Genomic DNA, 12,962 nt, shown 5'->3' on the forward strand with positions numbered 1-12,962 from the left:
GTAAGCAAAGAATTGTCTGAAAGCTCAACAATACTCGATCTTATCGCGTCCCTCTTTCTATCGAAAGAACGGCTACGAGAAGAGCACTCTAGCGGTTTTCCTTTGGAACGGGCGGTTTTCCTTTTTTCAGCACGATTGTCCTCGTGCCATCGGACATTGATTTTTTCACGATAATAAAAAATATACTTGGACACTCGAGTACTTTGAGTAAAATTTTTTTGAGAAACGACGGACGTAATTCTTCCGCGAAGTTTATTGATAAGTTTCTGCTGTAACAATAAAATTAAATGTATCGTAAAGCTAGGTATAAGAGAATTGTTTTAGGAAGTTAACAAGGCCGGCTTTTGGTCTCGACTTCTGGCATTGTGTTAATACGAGTATAATCAATTCTGGTCATCTACATCGATCTTGACTAATTAACTTTGGAATAGTCGACTAGGAGCAGTTCGAGAGTCGAGTAAAATTCGAAATCGATTTTGCGAGGTCGATTAGGAATTAATTACCAATCTTGTACTATGTAGGAGCCATTTTCTATTGTACCGTGTATTTTAATGAGCCGTACGTACTTGCGCTCCGGAAATTGTTCATAACCCACTTTTTGTTCTTTAATTGAACCTTCAGAACCAAAAGACCGGACCAATTTATCCACCATTCTCTACATGTCGCGTTAATGAAATCTGGACATAAAAAAGATTCAAAGACAATTATTCTTATTCTATTCGTTAAATGGTCAAAGGGGTGTATATCGTCTAAGGTTGACACGAAGAAGGCATTTATTTTATGACAGCCTAAAACGATGAAGAACACGAGCAGTATTTTTCCTTTGCGCCCACGTCAGTACGTGACGCTTTTAGTTAAGACCTTGACGAGGTTAAGTCCCCTATAAAACCAGCGGCAAGGTGGTTTTCTAAGCTGAAGACGCAAGTTGTATGCTTTAGCGATCCTTGTTCTCCTTCGCTGTCCCTCGTCGTCGTCGTTTCTTCCCAAATTTCGTTCTCCCTCTGCCGCATTTCTTCCTTAGCACGCAGAAGAAATAACGTGAAAGTGTTTCAAACACACAAGGCGGCTTGAAGCGGGGAAGGCTGGTATTGCCTGGTGATTTATCGAAATTGCTCGCAGTTCCAAAGTGAATTACAGTCGAAGCACGCAGTTTTCGAATAATTCTGCCGTGCATTTTCTTGCAACGCTGTGTTCAGAAAAATCGCCTTCAAAACTTTAGTTATTCATCCATATTATTCATGATATATGGGTGGAATGACAAAGCAAGAAGAGATTCTGCGTTTATTTAACACCTACTATAGTTATATTGTTAACTATAGTCACCATCGTGCAATGTGGTAATGTAAGCTAGCCAGATTAGATGGAACGTATCTAAACTGTAATTACAAAGTTAATTAAAAGCAACCACACATCTTAACATACCAATCCTCAGCGATCGTAGTTTAAGCTCAAAGATGATGAGAATGACTTAATCTCTACGACGTTGAAACCATCGAATTCTTAATCTCGTATACAAATATATATTAACAGCGGACACTGCTGGCGTTGCTCTTCTACTATCGATGACTGAAGAATGATGTCATTCGTCGATTTGTATTAAGATATATACGTAGACGTAATCTCGTTTGCAAACGCAATTTTCAAGCACGAAACTTTTACTCGGATTAAAAGGAACTCGTACGCGAGGCGTTTGCCAATAAGTGGACTTGAAAGTCATAAAAATAACCAATCGAATGTGCATAGAAAGTCCATAACAGTGGAACAGAGAGAAACGCGACCACTTTGAGCAAAAAAAATTTAACAAACCGCTGACCGGACGATAAATCGATATCCACACCTTACCCATTTTTTTGTCTACCTTTTGAGTGTTCTCTTGGAGGTGCAGTTTCGCGGTTTCATGGCATTGAAAGTCAGCTAATTGATTTATCGTCCTCGATGTTACCGTACGATATCTCTGTGTGTATGAGCGCGCGCATTTTCCTACATCTATAGGGAACGCATCGATGCCTGAACAGTTACCGAGTAATCGAGCATAAAAACGTAACAATCCGATGGAATTGAACTTCTATTGGAATTACGACTGTTGCCTGACGCTCCCATGGGTGCGTTCCTTTTAGGAAAAAAAAAAAAAAAAGAAGATACAGCAGACAATTTACACCGCGAGAACGAATCTTGCCAGCCCACCATCTGATGCCCAGTTATTGCGCCACGGCTTTAATAAAATGTCACGTGGGAAATTCTCGTTGACCATTCGATTTCATATTTTGTTTTCAAGATCCTTCGAAAGACTTTAATTTAAAAATGCTGTGAAATCTTCCAGTCGCAGTATCAAGGAGAAAAAAAAAAATGGCACATCCGAACTTTATTTCGTACTTCAGCCTTCGCTTCTTCAGTCTGTATCTCGAAAATTAATCACCGACTATTGAAAATTATGCTATAACAATGTCTGACGATATCGAGGAATAGGAAGATCGGGGTCTCGGAGCACAAAAGAATCCTATTACTTGAGCTATCATTATCTTACTTCAGCATGCTCTCGAAGAAAAAGCCTTTCATCTAGTCATTACTTATTGAACACTCTTTTCTCCTACGTACCTGTCAAAACCTTCCAACGATAAGAAAATCGAAGATTCATGCTCATAAAAAGCAGCCCTTCCTGTTCCCATCAAAATTCACGACCACGATTTACAAACATTCGCGAAATTGCTTAATGACAAGGAAAACCGAAGAAACTTGTAATTAGAAGTGGATTATTAGCCAAACTCTGTTTAATCCTAGCGCGTGAACACGCTGAATCACCGATTCCCGTCGCTCGTTGCAACGCGGAACGCTCCGAATCAAGAGGAGAACGGCTTAACTCGCTTAAACACAGAGAAACGAAGTTGAGAGGAGGCAGCACGAGCACGCCTCCAGCGGATTCGGGCCGATGGCCGCCTTACGGCTCGCTCTGCGGGACATTTAACAAGCGAAGAGAGGCGCACGTAGCGGTTAGGCGGATTCGGATTTAGCCAGCTGCGGCGTTCCACGCGCATAAGCCCGGCCAAGCCTGAGGTTTGGCACTCGAAACGTGCCTTGGCAATCCGGCCACCCGTGTGCGTTCCTTCCGTTTCATTGTCACAGCGAAACTTTCCTCGTTCGCGTTGCAACATTTCTGTTCTTGAATTTTTTTCGAAACACTGCTGTTTTAACCCTTTATTATTTTATCGTTTCTTTAAAAGGATCTCGGTTTTCTCTGAGCAATTATCAAAGTTAAACGAGGTACAATAGAATTTTCTAGCGCAAATTCTTACCCACCTCTGTCCTCTAACGATACAAAGGATATCGTAAAAGAAACATTGACGATTCGATAATACTGGTAGTCGATAATATTAACTTTCTTCAAACACTATAGCTCGCGTATTTGATATTACACGCAAGAATATCGTGATCGATTAAAAGTTTTACATCGTTTTACATCAGATCAATTATTCTTAATTAACGTTCGTCGTCAGTGTACAGAGCCTAAAGTTTTCTTTTTCGAAGCAAGACGTTTCGTAGTTTTATTTTTCAAGTTTCCCTCCCCCAGTATTGTTCGTATTCGAATCGTTGAAACACGATTTAAAAATTTTGGAACGTTCGCTGACATCGAAACTACGATGCTGAGTAAAGTTGTTAGCAACGTTAGTTCTCCGAAGAAGAAGGCATCAGCCAGTATACAAGTGTTGAACAAAGTTAAACAAAGTATCAAGAAATTCACCGGAAGCGGTGCTTTCAACAGAGTACAACCAGTGGGATACACGGAGGGCGAAACAATTGACAATTGCCAGAAGGTGTGTTTTCCGAGTTTGCGGAATAAATTTTAGTGAGGGAAGCATTAGAAACAACAGACTAGTTAGATAGATTTGTATGTAACCAGCTGCGACTTCTCACGCGTGTAAGATTCGACGCAGACGTAGTTGAGAATCGAACACTCTCAGTTTGTCTCAGATATGCAAGTTCTGTTGCATAATATTATCCAATTTTATATTGTCAACATACATACTGAATCTGAACGTGCAAATTTTCTTCCAAGTTAACAAATATCTCGAGATTCATAGATGAAAATGAAACAGACGAGAAAACAAGATCATAGTTTTTTGTATCCCATGATAATCTTTCAAAAGGAATTTCGAACGCCTTGATCGATCACAAATCCAATTTTTTCGATCGAGTCATTTTTTCTCCAATTATCCGTAAAACGTATCCGACCAGACACGAACCTGTAAATATTTAATCGCATTATCCGCATTTCCATATTACTAGAAACCTGTTATCTAACTATCGTTACCCACACGAACACGTACTTTAATTGGCATCGTCCCGCGGTACCGATGAACAATTTAATAATCGAAAGCGTTGTAACAGGAAAGCCTTCTGTTACAGATATCGATGCGTGATCGCGTGTATCATCGATAACCATTCGCTGCCTTCAGGCCAAGTCACTAACCGCTCGTTCTCTTTGTGCGATCGTTTTTTGCCAATGCTCCGCTTTCGAAACGAAAATATCTCGTGATTAAAATACCTGTGAAAATATTTTACGCGTAATTGTGATACAATGGTTAAATTAAAAGCTAAGACCGAATAATTTTTGGACGAAACCGGGTAAAAGCTCGTATAAATAAAAGAGAAGAGACACACGTAGAGAGGCAAATAGATAGCGGAAATATAACGTGGATTTGTGCATCGGTGTAGCTTCAATTAAATTTCGAACGATTCCAATATCCGCTACGGCTGCTGGGAAGAGGAAAAAGAAAAGAAAGGCACGCGTGCGAGAGAAAATAAAGAAAGCACGACGAAGCCGAAACAATTTAGCGGGGCAAACGGCCATTGGTTCCTGCCATTAAACGATTTTCGATTACGCACGTACGTACGAATATGGCTCGGTGTTGGTGCATAACGGATGCATGTAATTACGAATCGAGCTTTACGACTTGCTTAACTTAAATTACGCGACCTCGATTAAGTGAGACTCTACCTGATCGCGGTCAGCTTGCCAAGTTTCACCCCTTTGGTAAACCACACTGTCGGCCCTGTATCAAAAACTGATCGTTTATAGTACGTTTTTGTTTCGCGTCCTTTGACATATCTGTTGCAGCTGAAAATGCTTTAACGGGTCTAGTAAAAAGCAAGTAAACCAATTAATAACTGACAAAATGGTTATTCTTATATGTATATTGACATTCTTTTTCATTACAATAAAGAACTTTATCCATGGACTGATAATTTACTCGTTATCTTTCTTAACGTACATCGATCATTCTAACATACTCAAATTAAACGGGTCTTTTATCCCTTTCTTGCAAAATAACCTAATCGTTCCATTCATCCGCCAAGTATAGCGGATATCTGTTAGCGAAAGTTAGCCATTTACGATGCGGATCGATTTCGATTATCTTCGAAAGATGCAGGATGCAAATAGCTGCACGAGAGATATGTACAAGATAGGAGGGTTGGCCGTTTAGTCGTGCAGATACTTGTACAAGATTTCTCTGTAGATGACCCTATGTATACGTACATATATAGATAGCAAAATATAGTTTATATATTCAGGTTTAATACCTTCCGTAAGCAAAATGATAATCTTGGAGCTACTAAGAGACTCCCACAAATATTTAAGATTTCAATTAATCCGATCAAGTGAACCCAATTTTTAATTTGCAACGGAATGGTTTAATTTCGTGTTGAAACACGCAAAGCAACTTCGAAACGTCTCGGTAAAATGTTCATCTATTCGTTAATTAATTTAACTTTGCCCGCCTTAACTCAAGCGCTGCACAAAGGTAATTGTAAATTTTGCAAACATCTACTTCACAGAATGTTTAACTAACTCACACACTTTGAAACACGTCAAAGTGCTCAGACTATTGTTCCCTCTGACTCAATTCTCTATCTACCTACGTCTGTAGCTGGAACAACGATCTCGCTTTAACTCAATCCAACCGCGAAGCACCTTCTCCGAGTAAATCGTCATTCCACCAAAAACAGATTAATTTTATCGGTGCTCGCGTTCCTGGTTATGCGCAGGAGCAAGCGTGCGAAACCTGATGCTCGAACAGGGCGTGTAAATACGTGTAACTCCGTGTACATAGTTTCAAGGAGGTTGAACGCGAGGAAGTAAGGGAATTCAAAGGGAAGAGGACAGACAGAGCGAAGCGCATCGATTCGGGCCAGCATCCAATCAAGGATAAAGACACTATGGAGACGGTGTCTCGCCCGATTGCTACCGTATGCAGACATTGTTGTAGTTCCGTGCAAATGAGAAATTAAACTGCCTCGTATGGAAGCTGCTTTTTTATCTCCTTAATGTCTATTGCAAAGAGGTTGACGAGATTCGAGTAAAATTCGTACAAGTCCCTTCTGGCTAAAATTTCTTGAATTTTTCGCTATTATATCCTTTTATTGTTTGATAACTTGGGCGTATCCTAGTTTCGTTTTACCTACTTTTATTTTTCTGCGGTAAAATGAGAGCTTCTATTGTAATATTAATTATAATTGGGCAAAATATTACGTTCTGCGTATAGAACACGAACACATAGCAATCGATTCAACGATATTGTTCAAATACCAACGAGATATTAGTTCGATATTAATTAGCTGCGTAGGGATACATCAATGATACAACAATTGAAATGAAACGTAAATCCAAAATCCAGTTAATTAGTATACCGATCAAATCTCTATATTTCTCTAAATACAAAGTAGATATGCGTAACGAAAGACGAGAGAAACTAGAAAGATTAAAATAAATCAACTAACTCGACAGCGAGGCATGAAGCAAAGCGATAAAAAGAAAGTTAGTAAAGTGGAAGAGGCGAAATCCGGTCGGCGACAACCGAGGCCAACCGTGTACGTGCCAGAGAATAGTTCGCGAAAGTCGCAGCGCGAGCACACGCCTAAGTTCGCCTGATCCCCGCGCGAATGCATAGGCATAACGTAAATCCATGTTTACTATGCTAATACCGGCGAACTTGCCGGCTGAAAGGACTCCGTGAAACGTCTCATCAAATATGCAACACTACTTGCCTGCGACCGGGCCAAAGAAGAGCGACTAGAGAACGGAAGATAGAGAACGAAAGAAGAAGAAGAAGCTGATGCTTTTGATGGAGTCCGTTGGACCGGAAGCATGGCTGGGCGTTCCTGGCCGTCTCGCAAGCTGCCGAGCTACTTCAGTTAGCAAATTTCTTTACGACCAGGAAATATTTCTTTCAAGCTCTGTTCCCCGCGGGCCTCGTTCCTGGCAGTTTATCCATCGAATGAAGAAGAAACCGTTTTGTAACAAGCAAGTCTTGCCCAGCTATGTTTAATGATTAAAGGGTTTAGCTGAAAAGAAAGTGTCGACACCCGATACAAGGTAATTGATCAAAAGTTAAATTTTCCCAAAATATGTAATAGGCTTAAACCACGTCTTCTAATCGCAGTTAAATTGCAACCGCGTTACCACGAAAAAGAATAATCGCGCTATTCTTGTTACGTAACAGAAGACTGCACCAAATCTAAATGAAATGCGAATATCTCAGAAACTACCGATGAATTCAAACTATGATCTTCGTTCTTCCATTTCTTATCCGTGTTACATCGTCTTTGTATTATGCTGCTCCACTAAAATAAGAATTTCTCACTCGTTTCATTTCTCGCTCGGTTGTTCTGTAACGAAGACACGCGCTAGCCTAGAACCAGAAGAAAGAAAGCAACGATGAAAGTTGACCATTTCACAAAGGTTCTAACAAACGTGGAACAAAAGACAGGAGGCAATCCCAACGAAAGAAACCGTCGAAAACGTCGAATGGGAGCGCGTGTGTAAGACGAGCCACTCGAATGGCGCCGTTCAAAGGCAACCGAACGTATTTTGGAGGCCTCGAACGACCTGCCCACACGTTCGTTTGTCCCTGTGTCTACGCGGCCCGTGAAAACCGCTTTTAACTCGTCCCAGTTTTCGGACTTTCGCGGAGGAAGAACGAAATCCAGAGGACGTCCGGCGTCCGGCGTCCGGAATGAAGCGAAACTCGGAATGGCTTTTTGCGGTTCCGTAGGTGGCAAGATGAAAGGCGAGTTATTTGTCTTTTGTCAGTGGACGACAAAGGCCAGTTAGGAAAGCTCGGTTCTGTCTCCCCACACGATCCCGTGGTTCTCTTCTTCCAATGAAACCCTCCGTCTTTTTCGTTTTTCTTCCCTTCGGTCCCTTGTGTAATGGTTATCAATGAGCCAGGTTACCCACAGCAAGATACTGTTCTTTAACTATCTGACCTGACAGAGTAACAGAAAGAGATTAATGGTTATAGGCTTAGAGGAGACGGATAGTCGGATAAGGAGACCACGTTTCATTCGCATCGAATCAGAAACAATCTACACAAATTTGTCACCTTCAGAAAATTAATTCAATATCGAAGTCATAACAGCGATTCGTAAAGAAATCAACAGTTCTCCTTTAGTAATCGAAGTCGAAACGAAGGAGCACTTTAAAGTGCATACAAATGTGTAAACATGTGCAAGTTGCGTTAATAAACTGGATGTTTATATGAGACGTGCGTCAACTATTGCGAAGAAACCCGGCTAAACGCCTCTCGGCAACTCCGCTTTTCGGAACGAAGTACTTACTTGATTAAGATCCTGGGATAATTTCAGAAACGGTAGAAATACGGTACGAGAGATGGGAGGAGGCGATCGGCGGGGATGTGGCGAGGAAAAGGAAAAAGTTCTGCAGAAACGAGTTAAGGAGTTTGTACGAGTACGATGAGAAAGTAATGGAAGGAAAATCTGCCGGAAATGAAACGGGCCGATGCTCCAGAATGTGAACAATGCGGGATGGGATGAAAGTAAACATCGTGGAGAATTGTTTCTCGATGTTGTTCGTGCTTTTTACGCGACTGCGTGTATCTCTGTAGATCTCTGGCGCTTCGGTTTTGTGGTCCAACTTTAAGTAGATCTGTCTGTACATAGTCAGACAGCTGAATTAGGAGTGTCAGATATTTCGTGGTTTTATGATTGAATTTAAGCAAAACTTTAGTAATGTCGTGAAAAATAGAACAGGGCAAAACTAATCAATTATAAATACAAAAAATTAGCTAATTACAAAAATATATCCCGCTAAAAATTATTGCACAAAACATTAAACACCAAATTGTTCCAAGAAATGTTACTTCTCTCTAATTTTTCATTTCGCACTTACTTTTCATCGTCAAATTTTATCGACACGCGGTCCTCAAGGGTTAGCAGGCTTTAAATCCACCCTTAACGCTGAAAATATTCCTACGAATCTCCGGAATCCCTTCGAAAAGGCGAGTAACCAGATTTGCGCTCGGAACAGTGAAGGGGTCGCTACTTAAGCGCAGCCAGCAATTTAATTTCACTGGGACAGAGTAGAGGGTGGAACTAGAGAAGGGGTTGGACGCGGGCCACCGCATTATTGCACTGGCCGCAACACAATGCACCCGCGGACCGCTTTTTCGACGCAGCCTGTGCGTGCATCACGGGTATTCGAGGCTAAACCGAGCGTCATCCCCTTTGAGCCAGCTCTCGCGAGAATTGCGACGCGGTTTATTGGCTGACTGCGTGCCATTAAACGGGCGGAATTCGGTAGAGGAAACCGACACGCGACAGCTTTCGAATTAAAAAAATCTCGGACATGATTGCGTGTCAAAGGGGACCGAGGAAAAAGATAACCAATCGCAAAGGTTCGAGAAAAGGATCGTAATTATTAAAAATCATCTGATCGAGGTTGGTAGAGGAAGATTGATGTTTTTTTAATTCGTCTGTTTTGTCTAAAAGGGATGAGATCGATAATTATGAATTTTAAAGCGAGGTCCAAGCGTTAGCCCTTTCTGATTACAATTCCACGGTTTCTAGATTTTATTACGCAGACCCTTTCTAATTTTCCTTATCGTCGCCGTTCTTTTCCTTCGGTCCTTTATAAAAGCTTTCAAGCTCGGGGTTTCGGTAATATATAACAGTACGTCGTCAGAAATGAGTCTTAAGAATAATTAAAACTAAAAGATAACAGAGGGAAGAAGTCGGTTAAAGGTAACGAAATAGTATCTGGAAGAACTTGTTAGAGTAAAGAAACGAAGGGAGCGGAAGAGCTAGGTATGATTGGAACAGGCTGCAAAAAGTTACTGCGATATTCATTTTTCTCTTGCGACGTAATACGCGTTTCTATTTATAGAATATCAGATAGATATAGCTACGCGATATTACCGAAGGAAATGTGGGGAGGCAGAAAAGAGTGTAATGTGTTCAATAACTGGTGTTTGTTCGTAGCAAATGGAAAATTTGACGGCTGGTGAATTTACATCTTCCGCCTCGGTGACGGAGAGGTATTAAAAATAGGAATGCCAAATGAAAATTGCAACCTTGGTTTCTCATTTCGCCTGGTGGCAATTTATTCAACGCTCGAGTATTCATGTAGCAAAAGCCAATCTTCGTGTCTAGAATACCTTAAATTATACAGCATCAATATTTCAGAAAATTACTCGGGTACTCGCATAAAATAAATTGGCATTAATTATGGAACAGAGCAAAATGGAAATGAAAATACATTAAACTAGCAATCTTTGGGTTAAAATTAAAGCCCTTCACGGTTATTCAAGCGCTCGGAGCGACGAACTGTCCCAGACTTTATATTTTCTGAAGCGTGAGGCGAAGACCGAGACTCGAATCCCTTTTGCCAACCATCCCTGCCTCGTCTCGTCTCTGCAAGCCTCTCTTTAGCCCTGGCTGCAACTTTTCTATAGGACCAGACATACGGTCAACATCGGTCTTTGTTTCGACGAGGGTCGTTCACGTGCTGCTTTCTTTAACGCTTCCTTCCTTCCTTGCCCGTTTTCTCGTGGACGTTGATATTGTCGCTCGAATAGGGGTCGGTGTTCCGCGATAGGAAATAGGCGAACCACTGGAATTCTTCCTTTTCGATGAAATCGATCAAAGGTAACTCGAGCTCATACAGCATCGAAATACGTACCGTGTTAATTTAAGCGGTATTTGGTAGTTCATGCTGTATTGACCAGTTGTTCACCAGCTCTGGTAATTTCATCGTTAGCTAAATAGTCAGTACATATTGCAGGAAAATGTGATTGCTGATGAACGCAAATATTGAATAGTTACGAGCGAGATTAGAGAAGCTAATCTTATGATTGACTCGCACTACTGTTATTTTGCTCTGCTGCAATTTACAATAGCCAAACAATTAAATCGTACCGTCAACTATATTTTGTCTCGAAGAAATCACGCTAGAAGAAATTTTCCCTCTTACTGATCTTCGCATCCCAATTACAATTCTCTACAAATATCGGATCAACTACGAATTTCTGTAATATAGAAGAACGATCGAGTGACTGCCGCAGCTCCCTGTGGGTTTGCATCCAATCACGAGACGCGTTCCAGTAAAACATTCCAGCTCTAATCAAAAGTCTGCCGTTTGTGCTAGCCAACGTGTTTTCTCGTTACATTCTGTCGGCCAAGCGCGTTTCACGCGATCTCGCGTACGAATCGACACATGTCGCAGTTCACGGTGCCTAGAGCGCGGCCAGCTGTCATACAGAAGCACGCGACAATAGCAAAGAAGCATTAGCGGGCCATCATATCCGCTGGAACGTTTCGTCACGCCCAGCATTCTCTGTCGCAAGGTTAATTTTCCCAGTGTCGCGTCTCTCTCTTTTTCTCTCTCTCTTTCTCTTCTCTTTCTCTTCTCTTCTCTTCTCTGGCGTAACCGTAAATCGCTGACAGACTTCGCTGTGAACAATGCCATCATACTTCTATCCCCTTTCAACCCTCCGATTCTCTCCACTCTTCGTTGCATCCTTCGTTGCTCGGGGCTGTACCTTCAACCAGACGAGACGACGATAAGGGAACAAAGACTGCGACGGACCTTGAACGGAACGAGAGTTCAGAGTTGCCTGCAACGTTTTCCTTCGACGATTGTTTGCCAAACATCGACTGACGGCACGCTGTTAATATTTTAGTCGCTACGTCGCGTCGATGTCTGTTATCGGATTCGACGCGTGCTATGGTATATTGCATGAATAAAGATGAAAGGGAGAGATTATTCTCGAGTAAAAAAAGATCTCTAAGCTGGCTCAGGGATGTCTCTATTTCTCATTTGGATATCTTTTACACATGTTTTTTATATGGAAGGAAACGATAAAAGATATGTTTCTGTACACAGGCATGGCAGACAATAGTAGAAAGCATCCGGTAGTGCTGTATATCCACGGGGAGAGCTACGACTGGGGCAGCGGAAATCCGTACGATGGCAGTGTACTAGCCAGCTACACGGACCAAGTGATCGTAACGATGAACTACCGGTTGGGCGTGCTTGGTTTTCTCAACGCCAACATGGCGCCTCAAACCAAGGCGAGGGTCGCGAATTATGGTCTGATGGATCAGATCGCGGCGCTTCAGTGGGTCAAAGAGCACATTGCTCTGTTTGGCGGCGATCCCAATAACGTGACGCTGATGGGTCAAGGGACTGGTGCCGCCTGTGTTCATTTTCTCGCCATCAGCCCGACGGTCATGCGTGGTGAGTAATCTTTTTCTCTCTGTCGACAATATGCTTCGTACTTCTGCCATATAAATCATTCAAACAAACGATTGATTCACGATGTAACGCTTCATAAACCGTCTTTAATATCTCATTAAGTTTTCAACCACAGGCGAAACGAATTATATAGAATAAATTCTGAAGAAACTCTCTAAAATTGAAAGATCAATAAAAAATCAGGCTTACCAAGAATACGTTTAATTTCGCCGTTCCTCTCTCCCTTATTCTCAAGTTTGAAGTTTATTCGATCGACTGTGACTTTCGCCAAGTAATCTCAAGGAATCTCAACGAACTTGGAAAAGTTGGCGCGTAACACGATAAAAATCCAGTTTCTCATTCTACGTTACTAAAGGCATGAAACCATTTTTACATCTTCCTTACGGTTTTTCTCGGTTCGATTAAATTCTATACA

General features: G+C 41.6%; 1 protein-coding gene across 3 annotated transcripts in view; it reads left to right on the forward strand.

Moving 5' to 3' along the window:
* Nlg-4 (neuroligin 4) overlaps positions 1-12,962 on the forward strand; it is a 263,284-nt gene that overhangs the window by 146,145 nt on the left and 104,177 nt on the right. For all 3 annotated transcript variants that reach the window (XM_072004517.1, XM_072004516.1, XM_072004515.1), the window contains exon 5: positions 12,176-12,529. In XM_072004517.1, coding sequence (XP_071860618.1) covers positions 12,176-12,529 — 354 coding nt within the window. The remainder of the gene's footprint in view (positions 1-12,175; positions 12,530-12,962) is intronic.

This window comes from Bombus fervidus, chromosome 5 (assembly GCF_041682495.2).
Source record: "Bombus fervidus isolate BK054 chromosome 5, iyBomFerv1, whole genome shotgun sequence".
Lineage (NCBI taxonomy): Eukaryota > Metazoa > Arthropoda > Insecta > Hymenoptera > Apidae > Bombus > Bombus fervidus.